Source organism: Schistocerca gregaria, chromosome 7 (assembly GCF_023897955.1).
Source record: "Schistocerca gregaria isolate iqSchGreg1 chromosome 7, iqSchGreg1.2, whole genome shotgun sequence".
Classification (NCBI taxonomy): domain Eukaryota; kingdom Metazoa; phylum Arthropoda; class Insecta; order Orthoptera; family Acrididae; genus Schistocerca; species Schistocerca gregaria.
Window position 1 is genome coordinate 279710358 of NC_064926.1, and position 19744 is coordinate 279730101.

Sequence of the window (19744 nt, forward strand, 5' to 3'; positions counted from 1 at the left end):
AATATATGGACTGTAAACGAATAGTTTGAAATTAATCCCATGAATCAACTTATTAGAATTAATCTGCAAAAAGGTCTGAAAATCTGTTATAATAAGTCTAAATTTACTCTCATAAAATCGAATTTGAAGTGAGCTCACAGAACCAGCAGATTAGTTTCTGTCTTTATGGTAGTTGAAAATAGAGACTGGATGAAATGTTAAAATGGCCTAGAGCGAATTTGTAGACTAACCAGGTGGTTCATAAATGTACACAACGCGCAGTCAGTACAATGTCATCAGCGAAATAGAAGTGATAGTTATGATGCACTTTTTCAGTTGATGTATACAAAAAATTCCCCAAGGGCCGCTGTGAATATTTTCGACTGGTGTGCAACCATTATATCGCCCCCACTCCCAAAGTGCAATTACAAATTCGCACAACCCTTACGTATTCAAGTGAAATGTACGGCACAGATGTGTATCATACTCAGAAAACTCACGGAGTTTTGATCAGTGCCTTTCTTCTAAGAAGTTGTTGAAACTGCATAAAAACATTTCTAAATATTAATGAATCATAGTCTATCATTGCTACCTCTTATAATTTCGTTCACAACTTTAAATGCATCTACTTGAAACCACCTCTTAGTGTTAGCGATCTTTGTACTGTTAACCAGCAGGCCTCAAAAATCCATCTATGTGGCACGGTAGGAACTACCAGAATTAGGAAAATCTGGGTTCTCAAAGCCCGCCGGGCCGTTTACATTTGGGTTTTCTGCGAATGGTTCCTTTGAATAAGGACACAGCCTATTTCCTTCCCTGTCGTTTCGGAATCCGAATGTTCGTTCCACCTGAAATTACCTCGTCGACCGGACGCTAAACTCTGAACCAGCATCCTTTACCGGAATATTTCTAGCAATCGTTGCGTATCGATCTGTAGAGGTAATGCTTATACACTCGTAGGAATTGTGAAAGGCCGCCTACATAAATAAAGCCACCAATTTACAATTGATGGGACGAGAGACGTATCGTTATGCTACGTCAAAAAGAAGTGATTTGCAAAATTACTGTCCAATATCCTTAAGATCTATTAGCAGCTATTTTTTTTTGTCACCACTCTTGTGAATGGTTTGATGTTGTCCTCCACGAATTCCTCACCTGTGCTAACTGTTCATCTCAGAGTTCAGAGTAGCACTTCAAACCTACGTCCTCAATTATTTGCTGGATGTATTCCGATCCTTGTCTTCCTCTAGTACCATGGAAATCATTCCCTCACGTCTTAACAGATGTCCTATAATCCTGCCCCTTCTCCTTATCAGCGTTTTCCACATATTCCATTCCTCTCCGATTCAGCGTAGAACATCCTCATTCCTTACCTTATCAGACCACCCACTTTTCAACATTCGTCTGCAGCACCACATCTCAAATGCTTCCACTCTCTTCTGTTACAGCTTTCCCACAGTCCATGTTTCACTACCGTACAATGGTGTACTCCAGACGTACTCATAAATTCTCACAAAGTTCTGCCCCAAACTAAGGCAGATATTTCATATTAGTAGACTTTTCTTTGTCAGGAATGCGTTGGTTTTTTTTTTTTTGCCGTAGATAGTCTGCTTTTGATGTCCTCCTTGCTGCGTCCGTCATTGGTTATTTTACTGCCTAGGTAGCAGAATTAATTAACTTCTTCAATACTGATGTTAAGTTTCTCGCTGTTCTCAATTCTACTACTTCTCACTATCTTAGTCGTCGGAGCTCGTGATCGTGAGGTAGCATTCTCGCTTCCCGCGTCCGGGTTCCCGGGTTCGATTCCCGGCGGGGTCAGAGATATTCTTTGCCTCGTGATGACTGGGTGTTGAGTGCTGTCCTTAGGTTAGTTAGGTTTAAGTAGTTCTAAGTTCTAGGGGACTGATGGCCATAGATGTTAAGTTCCATAGTGCTCAGAGCCATTTGAACCATTTTTGAATTACCTCCGTCTTCTTTCTACTTATTCTCAATCCATACTCTGTATTCATTAGATTGTTCATTCCGTTCAGAATTCCACTCCTGAACTTCTCTATTATTTCCATCATTGCTTCATCGGTGTACAGATTAAACAGAAGGGGCGAAGGACTACATCCCTGTCTTACACCATTCGTAGTACGAGCACCTCGTCCTTGGTTGTCCACTCTTAGCATTACCTCTTGGTTGTTGTACATGTGCTATATGACCCGGCTCTCCATGTAGCTTACACTAGTTTTCTTTCAAAATTTCGAACGTCTTGCACTATTTTACATTGTCGAACTCTTTCACCAAGTCAACAAATTTTATGAACCTATCTTGATATTTCTTTAGTGTTGTTTCCATTATTAACCGCAACTTCGGAATTGCCTCTCTCGTGTCTTTACCTTTCCTAAAGCCAAACGCATCGTCACCTAGCATATCCTTAATTTTCTTTTCCATTGTCCTTATAAGAAATTTGAGTGCATGAGCAGTTAAGCTCATTGTGCGACAATTCTCGCACTTGTCACCTCTTGCCGTCTTCGGAATTGTGTGGCTGATGCTTTTCCGAAAATCAGCTGGTATGTCGCCAGACTCATACATTCTATACACCAACATTAATAGTCGTTTTGTTGCCACTTCCCCCAATGAGTTTAGAAATGCTGATGGAATGTTATCTATCCATTCTGCCTTATTTGACCTTAAGTCCTCCAAAGCTCTTTTAAATTTTGATTCTAATATTGGATCCTCTATCACTTCTAAATCGATTCCTGTTTCCTTTTCTATCACATCAGACAAATCTTTCCCATCACAGAGGCTTTCAATGTATTCTTTCCACCCATCCAATCTCACCTCGGCATTTTACAGTGGAATTCCCGTTGTGTTCTTAGTGTTACCACCCTTGCTTTCAATGTCACTGAAAGTTGTTTTGACTTTCCTGGATGTTAAGTCTGTCATTCAGACAATCATTTATTTTTCCATTTTTTCACATTTTTCCTGTAGCCATTTCGTCTTAGCTTCCCTGAATCCCCCATTTATCTCATTCCTCAGCGACTTTTATTTCTGTATTCCTGAGTTTTCTGTTTTTCTCACGTAACGTACTTAAAGCTATGGATTAACGCAGTCAGTATGCAGTATGTCTCCATTACTAAAAAAGGTTTCACTCTGTACTAAATCGGCGCTTATTATCAAAAGAACGGTGGGGTGTGAAGCGAAATTTGTGACTGAATTGAGGATTTAATTATTTATTTTAATCGGTTGACGAAGCAAGTTATGTTGAATGGAGTGTCATCGATAGCAGTAGCTTCAGGTGTGCTCCAGAGAAGTGTTTTGGGACCTTGCTATTCTTGTTGTGTATTAATGACCATTCTGACAATGCTACTAGTAACATCTGTCATTGTGAAGATGATGCAGTTACCTGTACTGAAACACAGTCTAAAAGAAAGTGCACAATCATATTGTTAAGATGTCAAAGTGGTGCACAGAGAGGCAACATGCTTTCAATGTTCAGGAATGTAAAATTCTACATTTTAAAGCAGAGTAGAACGTAGTATCCTATCTACATGTATAATCTAAATAAGTCACAAATAGCTGGGGCTAACCATTTGAAATTATATGAAATTGCACAATCAGTTCTTTTTAATTCTAGGTATAGCTGGTGGCAGACGCTTATCATAGGCAGAATACTGGGGAAATATAATCATACTGATCGCTCTGCAAGCCACGTGGTCTAACGCCCTGCTTTTCGAGTGTGAAGGCGTACCGGTCTGCAGCATGAATCCGCCCAGCGGATTAGTGTAGAGGTCCGGCGTGCCGGAAAGCCTGTGGATGGTTGTCACGGCGGTTTTCCATATGCCTCGGTGAATGCGGGCTGGTTCGCCTTATTCCACCTCAGTTACACTATGTCGGTGATTGCTGCGCAAACATTGTCTCCACGTGCGCGTACACCATACTTACTCTCCCACGCAAACACTGGTGTTACACTCGTCGGCTGTGTGACGTTCCCGCAGGGTAGAAGTGGGGGGTGGGGGTGTCCACTGGGGGCCGAACCACATAATAACCCCGGGTTCGGTGTGGGGCAGTGGCGGTGACGGTGGTCGACTGTTGTGGCTTGTTGTGGGGGGGAAGGGGCCACGGGGGAACGATGCCTCTACGTCTTTTCTAGGTCCCCGGTTGAACACACACGCAATACACACAATCATTCTACAGATGGGACTGTATAGAAATCACTTGTGGGACTCACCCTAGAAAATTGTTCACTTGTGTGGGACCTATACAAAACAGGAGTAACAGGTGTAGTGTACGGGAAAAGATGAGGACAGCAGTTTTGTTTTCCCTATGAGAGAGTGTCACAAAAATGCTGAAACTACTGATGTGGCACACTCATGAAGATTGACGAAAACTAACTCGAGGAAACACACTTAGGAAGTTTCCAGAACCAATGAATAAGGGTATACATGACTACCCTTAACAGTGCTCCCATAGAGACCGCAAAGACAAGGTGAAACTAATGACAACGTGCACAGTGGCGTTTCAGCAGTTATTCGTTTTGCGTTTTATATATGAAAGGAATGCGTGGTGTTCGTTCTTTCAGACATGTCTAAAAGAACAGACAGCACGCAGTATCCGCAGCTGTAATACATATTATGCAAGTTGAAAGTGAAGGAGGTAGGAAGGGAAGGAAATCCTATCATACTCTTAATATTATGAGGAATCAGCAACGAGGAGTGAGAACGTGTGCTGGACCGGGACTCGAACCCGGGATCCTCTGCTTACTAGGTAGTTGCGTTAACCACTGTGCCAACCAGACACGCTGTTCATAGCAAATGCTCCGGACTTTCTCTGCTCGCTCCCTGGCCCACTCTCACTCTCACCAAGCGCCACCTACATCCTGTCCGCTCTTAAATCCTCCATGTTCGCTAATTTTAGACTCCCCCTGGAGGTCCAGTGTAAAAGAATAGACACCACTCAAATTATAAAGCGTATGGCATTGGTGGCCGGAAGACCCCTCGCGGGGCGGTTCGGCCGCCGCACCACAAGTTCTTTAACGCCACTACGGTGACTTGCTGGTGAATGAGGATGAAACACACACAACACCCGGTCATCTCGGGGAAGAGAAAATCCCTGACGCCGCCGGGAATCGAACCCGGGACTCCGTGCAAGCGAAGTGAGAACGCTACCGCAAGACCACGAGCTGCGGACAACAGAAACTATGCATTCCTGTAACTGATTTACCTCGATGGGCAATTAAATCATAACTTTCAGGGTAGATACACTTTTACCTTCGGTGACTTGCTGGTTAACGAGGATGAAACACACACAACACCCAGTCATCTCTGGGCAGAGAAAATCCCTGACGCCGCCGGGAATCCAACCCGGGACCCCGTGCAAGCGAAGCGAGAACGCTACCGCAAGACCACGAGCTGCAGACAACAGAAACTATGCATTCCTATAACTGATTTACCTCGATGGGCAATTAAATCATAACTTTCAGGGTAGATACACTTTTACCTTCGACCTTCAGTGGGGATCTAAAATTAGCGAGCATGGAGGACCTGGGTGGGGAATGCGTATAGGGTGACGCTAGGTAGGAGAATGAATCGGCAGGGGAGAGTACCTAAACAGTCTGTGCATTTGCGCAGCGTGGTGCGGTGTTTAACGGAAGTGCCTAGTAAACAGGGGATCCTGGGTTCGAGTCCTGGCCGAGAACACATTTTCACTCGTCGCCACTGATTCCAGATAAGGTTCCAATTCTGAGTGATGGTGATATCATTAGTTCCTTCTCTTTGCTTCCCTTACTCCAATTTACGTAAATCTCTTATAACTGTTACAGTGGAACGTACATGCTTTGTGCACTTCGCAGTGTTTTGCTAATTATGGGTGTGGATGTGACGGTAGAAGGACTGAGACACTCACTTGAAGACCTTTTCGTAGGGCAGCCCCTCACTGGCGACCAACGAGCCGCCGAAGGCCATGGCGCCGGCGTACGCGAAGAAGCCGATGCTGCGCGCCAGTGCGTACGTGGTCGCCCGCAGGTGCACGTTGCGCTTCGACACCTGCAGCGCGGGCTGCAGCTCCAGCAGGTACTGCGCGTGGAACTGCCGCTCCCGGCACAGCCCCAGCACGGTGCGGATGTTGGTCACCGACTCCACCGCCACCTGCAGGAACATCAACATCCTACTCACGACAAAATCTCGGCAATATCCTTGGGCTGCTCGGCAAAGGGCTGCAGTTTTGTATGAACCGTGGGTGGATATGGTACAGACACCAATGCACCTATCGGAACACCCTCAAATTTCCCCGCACAGATAATATTGAATGATCCAGTTGTCACAGGACACACAGCACAGTGCACCAAGTGCGTAACAAAAAAAAAAAAAAAAAAATGGTTCAAATGGCTCTGAGCACTATGGGACTTAACATATGTGGTCATCAGTCCCCTAGAACTTAGAACTACTTAAACCTAACTAACTCAAGGACACCACACACATCCATGCCCGAGGCAGGATTCGAACCTGCGACCGTAGCAGTCGTGCGGTTCCGGACTGAGCGCCTGGAACCACTAGACCACCGCGGCCGGATGCGTAAACAAGGTGTTCCAAAAATTCACAGTGTGGGTGATAACTCAGTGCCTATTGTAAACATGTATTAACTTTATTATATATTAATATATTTCCTTAAAATACTTTTTGTGCAGTGGTAGAAATACCGGGTGATTAAAAGGTCGGTATAAATGTGAAAACTGAATAAATCGCAGAATACTGTAGATAGGGAGGTTTTATTAGAACCAAAAAAATACAAACGTTCAAAAAATGTCTGACAGAAGGCGCTTCATATGACCAGAATAGCAATAATTAGCATAACAAAATAAGACAAAGCAAAGATGATGTTCTTTACAGGATATGCTCAATATGTCCACCATCATTCCTCAACAATATCTGTAGTCTAGGAATAACGTTGTGAACAACACTGTAAAGCATGTCCGGAGTCATGGTGAGGCATTGGCGTCGAATGCTGTCTTTCAGCATCCCTAGAGATGTCGGTCAGTCACGATACACTTGCGACTTCAGTGAACTCCAAAGCCAATAATTGCACGGACTGAAGTCTGGATACCTGGGAGGCCAAGTATGACGAAAGTGGCGGCGGAGCACACGATCATCACCAAACGACGTTCGCAATAGATCTTTCAAGCACCTAGCAATATGGGGTGGAGCGCCATCCTGCATAAACATCGTACGTTCCAGCACGTGTTTATCAGCCAGGCTGGGGATGATGCGATTCTGTAACACATCGGCGTACCTCTCACCCGTCACGGTAGCAGTTTTGCTGCCCACCGCCATCTGTCGGACGTTTTGTGAACTTAACTTTTTTTGTTCTAATAAAACCCCATGTCAATCCAAGCATAAGTGTCAATTTTTAACTCTCAATTTACATTATTGCTCGGTTTATTAAGTTTTCAAATTTATAATGACTTTTTGATCACCCTCTATATCTTTAAAGAAGACCTTACTCAGTGCTCAAGTGTGCACATAACGGCTCTCGATATGCAGTACCAAGTTCTATCATACTGGCAGAAAGATGGTGGTACTCTGTGAGTGGGGATCTCGGTACTTTGCATCCGAGGCCTGTACGAAATTGTCAAATGCAACTAATGGCAATGGGATCCGTAGTGGACATGATAAGAACTCGCCATTCCAGGACATCAACAGTACAAGAAAATTTTGAGCTTCGTGCGGAAAATGTTAACCCAAAGCCCCATAATTCGACTCACTGGTCAATGGGTGAAATTTATCTAAAACAATACACGATATGTCCTTAGAAAGGAGTTGGAGCTCCGCTAATGAAAGCTGGTTACTGTCGTGGGCTGCACATGGGTGTTAGTGTTGGAAGGAGTACAGAAAATTCGTGCTTCGGAGGTTCAGAAACTTTCCTCAGTTATTTTCAAATGGATTCAAGTGGACTGGTCAAGCTATGTTTCAAATGCGAGGATTGGTGATAATACTAACAATAACAATAATAATTTTCCTTGCTGAGCAAAAGGTTCTTCATATTATGCCTTTGAGAAAATGCATCACCGGCAGACAGCAGTTTGGTGAAATATGACATCAGAACAACTTATTTGGCCGTCCCTTCTTCGGAAAACAATAAATTCGGTTTATTACCCAAACGTGCCGAGCCCTGATCTTGCACCGAGTAGCTTCTTTTTCTGGGGAGATGGGGTGCCTCACCACACACGCTTGGTGCGTTGGAACCTGGCATCAGGTATGTATTTATTATTTACCACAAAACTTTCTGTGAGATTCGATTGATGACATTCCCATGCGATTGGAGAAATTGGTAAAAATTATCCAGGTTATGCGGAATTCGAAGCGGAGAAACAATTTGTATCATAGACTCAGATCACAATATAGTAGTGATGAAGAGTAGGCTGAATTTCAAGACATTAGTCAGGAAGAATCAATACGCTAAGAAGTGGGATACGAAATTCTAAGGAATGACGAGATATGTTTGAAGTACTCTAACGCTATAGATACAGCAATAAGGAATAGTGCAGTAGGCAACACAGTTGAAGAGGAATGGACGTCTCTAAAAAGGGCCATCACAGAAGTTGGAAAGGAAAACATATCTACATCTACATCCATACTCCTCAAGCCACCTGACGGTGTGTGGCGGAGGGTACCCTGAGTACCTCTATAGGTTCTCCCTTCTATTCCAGTCTCGTATTGTACGTGGAAAGAAGGATTGTCGGTATGCTTCTGTGTGGGCTCTTATCTCTGTGATTTTGTCCTCATGGTCTCTTCGCGAGATATACGTAGGAGGGAGCAATATACTGCTTGACTCTTCGGTGAAGGTATGTTCTCGAATCTTTAACAAAAGCCCGTACCGAGCTACTGAGCGTCTCTCCTGCAGTCTTCCACTGGAGTTTATCTATCATCTCCGTAACGCTTTCGCGATTACTAAATGATCCTGTAACGAAGCGCGCTGCTCACCGTTGGATCTTCTCTATCTCTTCTATCAACCCTACCTGGTGCGGATCCCACACTGCTGAGCAGTATTCAAGCATTGGGCGAACATGCGTACTGTAACCTACTCCCTTTGTTGTCGGATTGCATTTCCTTAGGATTCTTCCAATGAATCTCAGTCTGGCATCTGCTTTACCGACGATCAACTTTATATGATCATTCCATTTTAAATCACTCCTAATGCGTACTCCCAGATAATTTATGGAATTAACTGCTTCCAGTTGCTGACCTGCTATTTTATAGCTAAATGATAAGGGACCTATCTTTCTATGTATTCGCATCACATTACACTTGTCTACCTTGAGATTCAATTGCCATTCCGTGCACCATGCGTCAATTCGCTGCAGATCCTCCTGCATTTCAGTACAATTTTCCATTGTTGCAACCTCTCGATACACCACAGCATCATCTGCAAAAAGCCTCAGTGAACTTCGGATGTCATCCACCAGGTCATTCATGTATATTGTGAATAGCAACGGTCCTATGACACTCCCCTGCGGCACACCTAAAATCACTCTTACTTCCTAAGACTTCTCTCCATTGAGAATGACATGCTGCGTTCTGTTATCTAGGAACTCCTCAATCCAATCACACAATTGATCTGATAGTCCGTATGCTCTTACTTTGTTCATTAAACGACTGTGGGGAACTGTGTCAAACGCCTTCCTGAAGTCAAGAAACACGGCATCTACCTGGGAACCCGTGTCTAAGGCCCTCTGAGTGTCGTGGACGAATAGCGAGAGCTGGGTTTCACACGACCGTCTTTTTCGAAACCCATGCTGATTCCTACAGAGTAGATTTCTAGTCTCCTGAAAAGACATTATACTCGAACATAATACGTGTTCCAAAATTCTACAACTGATCGACGTTAGAGATATATGTCTATAGTTCTGCACATCTGTTCGACGTCCCTTCTTGAAAACGGGGATGACCTGTGCCCTTTTCCAATCCGTTGGAACTCTTCGCTCTTCTAGAGACCTACGGTACACCGCTGCAAGAAGTGGGGCAAGTTCCTTCGCGTACTCTGTGTAAAATCGAACTGGTATCCCATCAGGACCAGCGGCCTTTCCTCTTTTGAGCGACTTTAATTGTTTCTCTATCCCTCTGTCGTCTACTTCGATATCTACCATTTTGTCAACTGTGCGACAATCTAGAGAAGGAAGCACAGTGCAGTCTTCCTCTGTGAAACAGCTTTGGAAGAAGACATTTAGTATTTCGGCCTTTAGTCTGTCAACCTCTGTTTCAGTACCATTTTGGTCACAGAGTGTCTGGACATTTGGTTTTGATTCACCTACCGCTTTGACATAGGACCAAAATTTCTTAGGATTTTCTGCCAAGTCAGTACATAGAACTTTACTTTCCAATTCATTGAAAGCCTTTCTCATAGCCCTCCTCACACTACATTTCGCTTCGCGTAATTTTTGTTTGTCTGGAAGGCTTTGGCTATGTTTATGTTTGCTGTGAAGTTCCCTTTGCTTCCGCAGCAGTTTTCTAACTCGGTTGTTGTACCACGGTGGCTCTTTCCCATCTCTTACGATCTTGCTTGGCACATACTCGTCTAACGCATATTGTACCATGGTTTTGAACTTTGTCCACTGATCCTCAACCCTATCTGCACTTGAGACAAAACTTTTGTGTTGAGCCGTCAGGTACTCTGTAATCTGCTTCTTGTCACTTTTGCTAAACAGAAAAATCTTCCTACCTTTTTTAATATTTCTATTTACGGCTGAAATCATCGATGCAGTAACCGCTTTATGATCGCTGATTCCCTGTTCTGCATTAACTGATTCAAATAGTTCGGGTCTGTTTGTCACCAGAAGGTCTAGAAGGTCTAATATGTTATACATAGGTACAAAGAAGGTATCTGCGAAGAAACCATGGGTAATAGAAGAAATACTTCAGTTGATTGATGAAAGGAGGAAGTACAAACGTGTTCCGGGAAAATCAGGAATACAGAAATACAAGTCGCTGAGGAATGAAATAAATAGGAAGTGCAGGGAAGCTAAGACGAAATGGCTGACGGGAAAATGTAAAGACATCGAAAAAGATATGTTTGTCGGAAGGACGGACTCAGCATACAGGAAAGTCAAAACAACCTCTGGTGACATTAAGAGCAACGGTGGTAACATTAAGAGTGCAACGGGAATTCCACTGTTAAATGCAGAGGAGAGAGCAGATAGGTGGAAAGAATACATTGAAAGCCTCTATGAGGGTGAAGATTTGTCTGATTAGAATCGGAATTTAAAAGAGCTTTGGAGGACTTACGGTCAAATATGGCAGAAGGGATACATAACATTCCATCAGAATTTCTAAAATCATTAGGGGAGGTGGCAACAAAACGACTATTCACGTTGGTTTGTAGAATATATGAGTCTGGCGACATACCATCTGACTTTCGGAAAAGCATCATCCACACAATTCCGAAGACGGCAAGATCTAACAAGTGAGAGAATTATCGCACAATCAGCTTAACAGCTCATGCATCGAAGCTGCTTACAAGAATAATATACAGAAGAACTGAAAAGAAAATTAAGAATGCGCTAGATGACGATCAGTTTGGCTTTAGGAAAAGTAAAGGCACGAAAGAGGCAATTCTGACGTTTCGGCTAATAATGGAAGCAAGGCTAAAGAAAAATCAAGACACGTTCGTAGGATTTGTCGACCTGGAAAAAGCGTTCGACAATATAAAATGGTGCAAGCTGTTCAAGATTCTGAAAAAAGTTGGGGTAAGCTATAGGGAGAGACGGGTCATATACAATATGTACAACAACCAAGAGGGAATAATAAGAGTGGACGATCAAGAACGAAGTGCTCGTATTAAGAAGGGAGTAAGACAAGGCTGTAGCCTTTCGCCCCTACTCTTCAATCTGTACATCGAGAAAGCAATGATGGAAATAAAAGAAAGATTCAGGAGTGGAATTAAAATACGAGGTGAAAGGATATCAATGATACGATTCACTGATGACATTGCTATCCTGAGTGAAAGTGAAGAAGAATTAAATGATCTGCTGAACGGAATGAACAGTCTAATGAGTACACAGTATGGTTTGAGAGTGAATCGAAGAAAGACGAAGGTAATGAGAAGTAGTAGAAATGAGAACAGCGAGAAACTTAACATCAGGATTGATGGTCACGAAGTCAATGAAGTTAAGGAACTCTGCTACCTAGGCAGTAAAATAACCAATGACGGACGGAGCAAGGAGGACATCAAAAGCAGACTCGCTATGGCAAAAAAGGCATTTCTGGCCCCGAGAAGTCTACTAATATGAGATACCGGCCTTAATTTGAGGAAGAATTTTGTGAGGATGTACGTCTGGAGTACAGCATTGTATGGTAGTGAAACATGGTCTGTGGGAAAACCGGAACAGAAGGGAATCGAAGCATTTGAGGTGTGGTGCTATAGACGAATGTTGAAAATTAGGTGGACTGATAAGGTAAGGAATGAGGAGGTTCTACGCAGAATCGGAGAGGAAAGGAATATGTGGAAAACACTGATAAGGAGAAGGGACAGGATGATAGGACGTCTGCTAAGACATGAGGGAATGACTTCCATGGTACTAGAGGGAGCTGTAGAGGGCAAAAAGTGTAGAGGAAGACAGAGACTGGAATACGTCAAGCAAATAATTGAGGACGTAGGTTGCAAGTGCTACTCTGAGATGACGAGGTTAGCACAGGAAAGGAATTCGTGGCGGGCCGCATCAGACCAGTCAGTAGACTGATGACAAAAAAAAAAATCATTCTGTTGACCGTAATATATCTTGCTTCGATAACATAAATTAGTTATTTCGATGAATATTGGCAATTTACCATAGGAACTTCCATGCTACCCACAATGTAGTTCCAAAATAATATGAATAATATAGAATGCTAAATAATGTACAATTTTTTATGTAAGTTTCTACAAACCACTTAACTTTATAGCTGCAGATCAATAAGACGATCGCCAATATGAACATATGCATTGCAACGGCGAAAGCACTGTTACCACACACCCTCATGTATCCATGTTGTGGTCTGTGTAATGGTAACAAGAACAGTACAAAGCACAGGATAATATTTAAAAAAAACAGTCGTAGATTGCATAGTGAGCTTTATTAACTCAACAACTGCGCGTTTCAACCGGATAGGGCATCATTACGTTACGTTAAAAAATCGGAACTATTCAGCTAAAACGCATGTATGCACCATGTGAATACGAACGGATATCTGGCACCATTGTAGAGTATGGCTGAATTTGCAGTTTGCGGGCGTGGTGCTCTTTTGCGCTGTTATGCCTGTTATCATCTCCATGAGACTGACTTGTAGTACGTTTTATTCAGTGTTCTTTGACGGACTCACGTTGGCCGAAAATTTTTGATTTTGTAACGCTACCTGATGAGGCCCTATCCAGACGAAACGCTTCATTCTGTTGTGTAACCTATGAACTAAAAAAGCTAAACTCCTCCCGAACAGGCCATGAAGCCCCAACGATACCGACCGGCCGCCGTGTCGTCCTCATCCCATATGCGTCACTGGATGCTGATACGGAGGGGCAAGTGGTCATTACCCCGCTCTCCACGCCGTATGTGAGTTTCCGAAATCGGAGCCGCTACTTCTAAATCAAGTAGCTACTCATTTTTCGTCAAAAGCGCTGAATGCACCCTGCTTGCCAAGAGCGCTCCGCGGACCGAATGGTCTCCCACCCAAGTGCTAGGCCAGCTCGACAGCGCTTCGATGATCTGAAGGTAACCTATGTTACCACGGCGGCAAGGCCGTTAGCTTGCAACCTACGGCTGTTTTGTAAATAACAGGAACAAAATGTTGCTGTACCACCACGTCAGCATGGGGAGCAATACTTTTTAAAATACAGGATATTTCGCACACAAGCACTGACTCCGGCGTTGTGTGTGAGTCAGAACCAGAGACACAGCCTCCTACCAAGGGATTTGCCGCGATCCGTGCCATGAAGTTCGGTCAGTAGCGTAATTTAGGAGCAGCATGCGAAGTAAGTACCAGACAGCAGTGAAAAAAAAAAAAGTGTGAAATCTTACGGGACTTAACTGCTAAATTCATCAGTCCCTAAGTCGACACACTACTGAACCTAAATTATCCTAAGGACAAACACACACACCTATGCCCGAGGGAGGACTCGAACATCCGTCGGGACCAGCCGCACAGTCTATGGCTGCGGCGCCTTACACTGCTCGGACAGCAGTGCAGACTAATGGATTAGTTACACTGATTTGTGTTTCATGCATAAACTTGAAATTGGTTTCTCAGTCGAGTCGATAGGGAACCCGAAGAAGTAAAATTGAGTTTTACGTCACGCGCTGGCAACCTGTGTGATAATTTGTTAATATTCAGGTTAATCCTATAATTTTTCCCAACAGATAAGTCAGTAAATGTGAAAAGGTGACTGTAATCAAAGTCCGAAATTGTTTAGTAACACTATTAGTCCTGTAATAATAAACCGACAGCAGGTATTTTAAAAATGATCATCCAGCTTCGTAAGGCTGTGTCTTCTACATGAATGACAAAATAGGGGTACACCTTAACTGTAAAGAGCACTGTCAGTTCAAATTCATGTGATCTGTCGTTGGCCATCTCCAAGAGACTTATAAAAGACAGATCAGTCCATTGAAACTTATCTGGAAAGGTTTAAATGAATTGCCCGGTATTGACAGACAAATATCATGTTGCAGTAGAGGCATGGCCCAAGAAACAGGCGCTGTGGCGGCTACAACTATTATGAAATACATGAAATGTACTGAAAGTTACAGGTATTGACAACCTCCAGCTGTGTAATGGAATGAAGAACATTAAAAATATGTGCCAGTGTGGGACTCGGATTTCTGACTTGTCACGAATGTTCGCCTTAAACACTTCCGCTACCAGACCACGCTTCATGGCCAGACCAAAACTTCCCTGTGTCGTCGTAAATGTATCTACAGCGTACAGGGGAGACATTTTAACAGAAAGTCACTTGTGTGGTATCTACAGATAATACCATAGTGCAATGATAGCGTGTCCGAAGGTAGAGACACTGCCGCTACTACAGCTTTTATGAAATACATGAAATGTATTCGCAGCTGCGAATATGAACAACCTCCACATGTCTAATACAATGGTGAAATTGAAAATCGTGTTGGACTGGGATTCGAGCCCGGATTACCGGCTTATCGCGAACGGTCGCATTACCAAAATGGCTCAAATGGCTCTAAAGACTATGGGACTTAACATCTGAGGTCATCTGTCCCCTAGACTTAGAACCTAACTGACCTAAGGAGATGACACACATCTATGCCCGAGGCAGGATTCGAACCTGCGACCGTAGCGGTCACGCGGTGCCAGACTGAAGCGCCTAGAACCGCTCGGCCACACAGGCCGGCCATCCACATGGGTACTAAATGAAATTCGATAAGTTTTGGGTATACATTAAATCACACGAATCTAATGGCTGTCAACTCGACTAAATACCTAGGCATTACATTTACGAGCAACTTAAATTGGAAAGAGCACATAGGTAATATTATGGGAAAGGCGAAAGAAAGATTGCGCTTTTTTGGCAGAACACTTAGAAGATGCGACAGACACACTAAAGAGACAGCCTACACTTGTCCGTCCTCTGCTGGAATATTGCTGCGCGGTGTGGGATCCTTACCAGGTAGGACTAACGGAGGACATCGAAAAAATGCAAAGAGGGGCAGCTCGTTTCGTGTTATGGCGCAACAGGGGTGAGAGTGTCACTGATATGATACGCTTGTAGGGGTGGAGAGATCTATTTACGAAATTTCATTCACCAAATTTCTTATCCGAATGCGAAAATAATTTGTTGACACTCACCTACGTAGGCAGAAATGATCATCATAATAATATAAGAGAAATCAGAGCTCAAAAAGAAAGATTTAGACGTTCCTTTTTCCCACGCTCCATTCGAGAGTGGAATGGTAGAGAAGTAGAATGAAAATGGTTCGATGAACCCTCTGCCAGGCACTTAAGTGTGAACTGCAGAGTAACCATGAAGATGTAGAGCTGAGCATGGATTAGCTCACTGCAATTAGTGACATACGATGTAGCATTCGATATCATCTGGTTAAGACACTAGTGCTTTTCATGTCTCAGGTAGAGCTGAACCTTTGTAAAAGTTGAAACTGTAGTTCATGAGAGTAGTTTGTATCTGTGTCCATCATAGTCAATATCTAATGTTGAAAGATGGTTGTAGAGATTCGGCTCATTCCTGTAGCATGGACTGTATAAACTTCAGTAAATATTTTTCTATCATTGTTGTAATAAAATGAGATAAGGTTTCATAAGTTGTATTTCCGATCAGCCACCTCCCAGAGCAGAAAAAGAGCCAGCACATTTGACCGTAAGATTGTAGTTTCCTCAGGTCATAGCTACTCGTTCCAGACCAATGTTGATTGTCTGCAACTGTAGTGTACACTGATGCCTGTGTTTTAGTCCTACGTCGCCGTACTAGTACGGGTGCCTAACGACTCGTCATAACTAGATCTCGGATTTTATTTAAAATCTTATTTTTTTCCTCATTAAATTAAGCAATAAAAGTTGTACGTACACGAATCACGAGAATTTACAAACGAAAACGCTAGTTTTATAGCACCTAAAAATACCTAATTTCAGCTTAGTACCTGATTGCACCCAAATTTAAAAAATACAGTTAAATAAAATTTAATGTGTTCCATCATCTTTCGGGCGTGCACTCGGGGCAGCGACAATTCTTCTTGCGATATTTCGGCTAGAAACCTCCCAGCCATCTTCAAGGAGAGTCAGAGACTGAGTTCATAGCGTTTGCGCATGCCTATTTATACAGAGAGTCACGTGATACAAAGCTGCTGACGATTGACAGCGCTTGCATCGAAGATATCAAAGTTGCCACTACGGCGCTAGTCATAGATGTAGCAAAGATAAACATATAAGCGCAGTTTTTAGGAGAAATGGCTATTCGCAACATCAGATTAAGAAAGCCCTGCCAATAAAAACTGCAGAAAAATCACAGGAAACGGATGAGGAAGTGGAAAGGGAAGTGAAATCTACAGCCTTTCTCCCATATGTGGGTAATGTTTCTTCTAAAATCGCTGCAATCTTGAAGAAATATAAAGTGGATGTGATATTTCGCCCACCAGCTAAGACTGCAGCGTTGTTGGGATCCGTTAAGGATGATCTGCTCTTGCGAAAGGGGGGAGTTTATGAAATCCCTTGTGAGTGTGGCAAACGTTACATATTTCAAACCACGCGCACTGTACAGGAACGATGCGTCGAACACCAGTGGTACACACGTCTTCTTCAGTCCAACAAATCAGCAGTTGCCCAACATTGCATTTCTACTGGCCAAGCCATTGATTATAAGGATGTTAGGATTTTAACTACTGCTTCATCTTTCTGGGACTCAGTTGTTAAGGAAGCTGTAGAAATACAACTAGACGACAACCTGCTAAACCGTGACGAAGGATTTCATCTTGACAATGCTTATTTCACACCTTCGTTAGGAAAGAATTTCTGCATCTTCACTTCTGACGGATGTTACCACTTTTAAAGATTAATTATTTATTTACAAGCACTGTGGATGCGCAGCAGCACTATTTTGTTAGCGCTCTGCGCTTATTTGTTTATCTTTGCTATATACATCTTGTCTATGACTAGCGCAGTAGTGTCGACTTTGATATCTTTGACGCATGCGCTTTCAATCCTCAGCAGCTTTGTATCACGCGACTCTCCGTATAAATGCAAACGCTACGAACTCAGTCTCTGACTCGCCTTGAAGATGGTTGGGAGGTTTCTAGCCGAAATGTCGCAAGGAGAATTGTCGCTGTCCCGAGTGCACGCCCGAAAGATGATGGAACATTATGTCCGCCGGGAAAACTTCAAGAATCACAAAATGTCATCTGACTAAAATTCACTCACGTTCTCCCCAACTAAGAATTACGCCAATATTTTCTCGAAAATTGTGATTTTATAGTACCTAAGGTACCTAATTTCATGTTAGAACCTGACTGTACCTCATTGTTAAAAATTTCATGTGAGAATCTGACTGTATCCAATTTTTAAAATTCAGTCAAGTAAAGTTTGTATGACTAAAACTACTCGTCTGGTCTACCCGGATAGTGGCCGGCCGAGGTGGCCGAGCGGTTCTAGGCGCTACAGTCTGGAACCGCGCGACCGCTACGGTCGCAGGTTCGAATCCTGCCTCGGGAATGGATGTGTGTGATGTCCTTAGGTTAGTTAGCTTTAAATAGTTCTAAGTTCTAGGGGACTGATGACCTTAGAAGTAAAGTCGCATAGTGCTCAAAGCCATTTGAACCATTCTCGGATACTTAGGAAAGCATGAACTGAGTGATAACTGGTTTGTCTCCAAGAGTGAACTCCAATCGTGAGTGAGACGACGACTGCCACGCCAGACTGCTCCAGCCCGCCCTGCTGCGTGGAGCGTTGTCGCTCGCTGTGAACCGTCAAATGGCCCGGCAGGACACTGAGGAACCTTGTGATATGCCTCCGGTGCCTTCCTGCCCTGTCGGAACAGCCTGTTCTGTACATCAGCTGTCTTTTCGTTCAATCGATCAGCGTGCTGCTTGGATGTGGTGAAATATTTCACAGCGACAGGGTACTTGTGGAAAGTCAAGCACGCCAAATGTATCCAGCTCCAAGTCGTATCTGATTCGTCAGTGGTTGCAAGAGTTTCCTGAATTCACGACAAACGGAAGAGTTATTCGCTGAAATGTGTGCAACAAAGACGTAAGTAGGATGTTAACTCATAGAACAGTGATGCCACTGTTTTTCCCGAGTTAACTTGGACCATAGGCATGCGTACTCAAAAATATTGTTTCCAAATGATTAATGGAGGTTAATGTGGTAAGTAGATCTCGTAAGTAAATTCTTCCACAAAGTATTTCTTTTTGGGTACCTTCTGAACAGAGGTCGCATTTAAGTCAGCATGTTCCAGGGATTAAACACCAGGCAAATTTAAAAAATAAATCAAACTTGGAGCAAACGTTTGTAACTAAACCAAATGCAAAAAAAAAAAAAAAAAAGAATTTGATCTTAACCTGTGTCGATCCACTGTTGTAGCAAACATACCGTTCAATGCAGTTGGAAATAGCCAAATGTTTCAAATGGCTCTGAGCACTATGGGACTTAACTTCTACGGCCATCGGTCCCCTGTGACTTAGAACTACTTAAACCTAACTAACCTAAGGACATCACACACATGAATGCCCGAAGCAGGATTCGAACCTGCGACCGTAGCAGTCGCGCGGTTCCGGACTGAGCGCCTAGAACCGCGAGACCACCGCGGCCGGCGGGAAATTGCCAGTTCAAACGTTTTCTAGAGAAATGCTATCACCAAACACTCCATCAGAATCCACACTAACAAACAACTATTTACCTAGTTTAAATAGAAATACACTGAGCAGGATAGGGGAAGATATAGGTGATTCATACATGTGTATCTCTGTCGATGAGAAGACTGACAGACAAGATCAATATGTGCGGCGCTCACTGCACGGTTATCAGCGGGCTAGATTGATTGTTGGAATGTTAGATTCTGACATTACTCTGTACCTCATCTGATCAGCAGCAAAGAGCTAAAAACGACTAACCAGAAAATAATTGCACACTTCGTTAATAAAAACCTCAAATTACTTTTCCCCAACAGTATACATGAAAATAAAGTTCTTATAATCTACACTGCTGCAGCCACATACATGACTGCTGCCGTTAAATTGTTGAAAGTATTTTTCCCAGCCTTGCTCCATATCACATGTCTTGCCCGTGCC

General features: G+C 43.2%; 1 protein-coding gene across 6 annotated transcripts in view; it reads right to left on the reverse strand.

Moving 5' to 3' along the window:
• Positions 1-19744, reverse strand: part of LOC126282052 (ATP-dependent translocase ABCB1-like) — a 150111-nt gene that overhangs the window by 27757 nt on the left and 102610 nt on the right. For all 6 annotated transcript variants that reach the window (XM_049981483.1, XM_049981487.1, XM_049981486.1 and 3 more), the window contains one exon: positions 5869-6110. In XM_049981483.1, coding sequence (XP_049837440.1) covers positions 5869-6110 — 242 coding nt within the window. The remainder of the gene's footprint in view (positions 1-5868; positions 6111-19744) is intronic.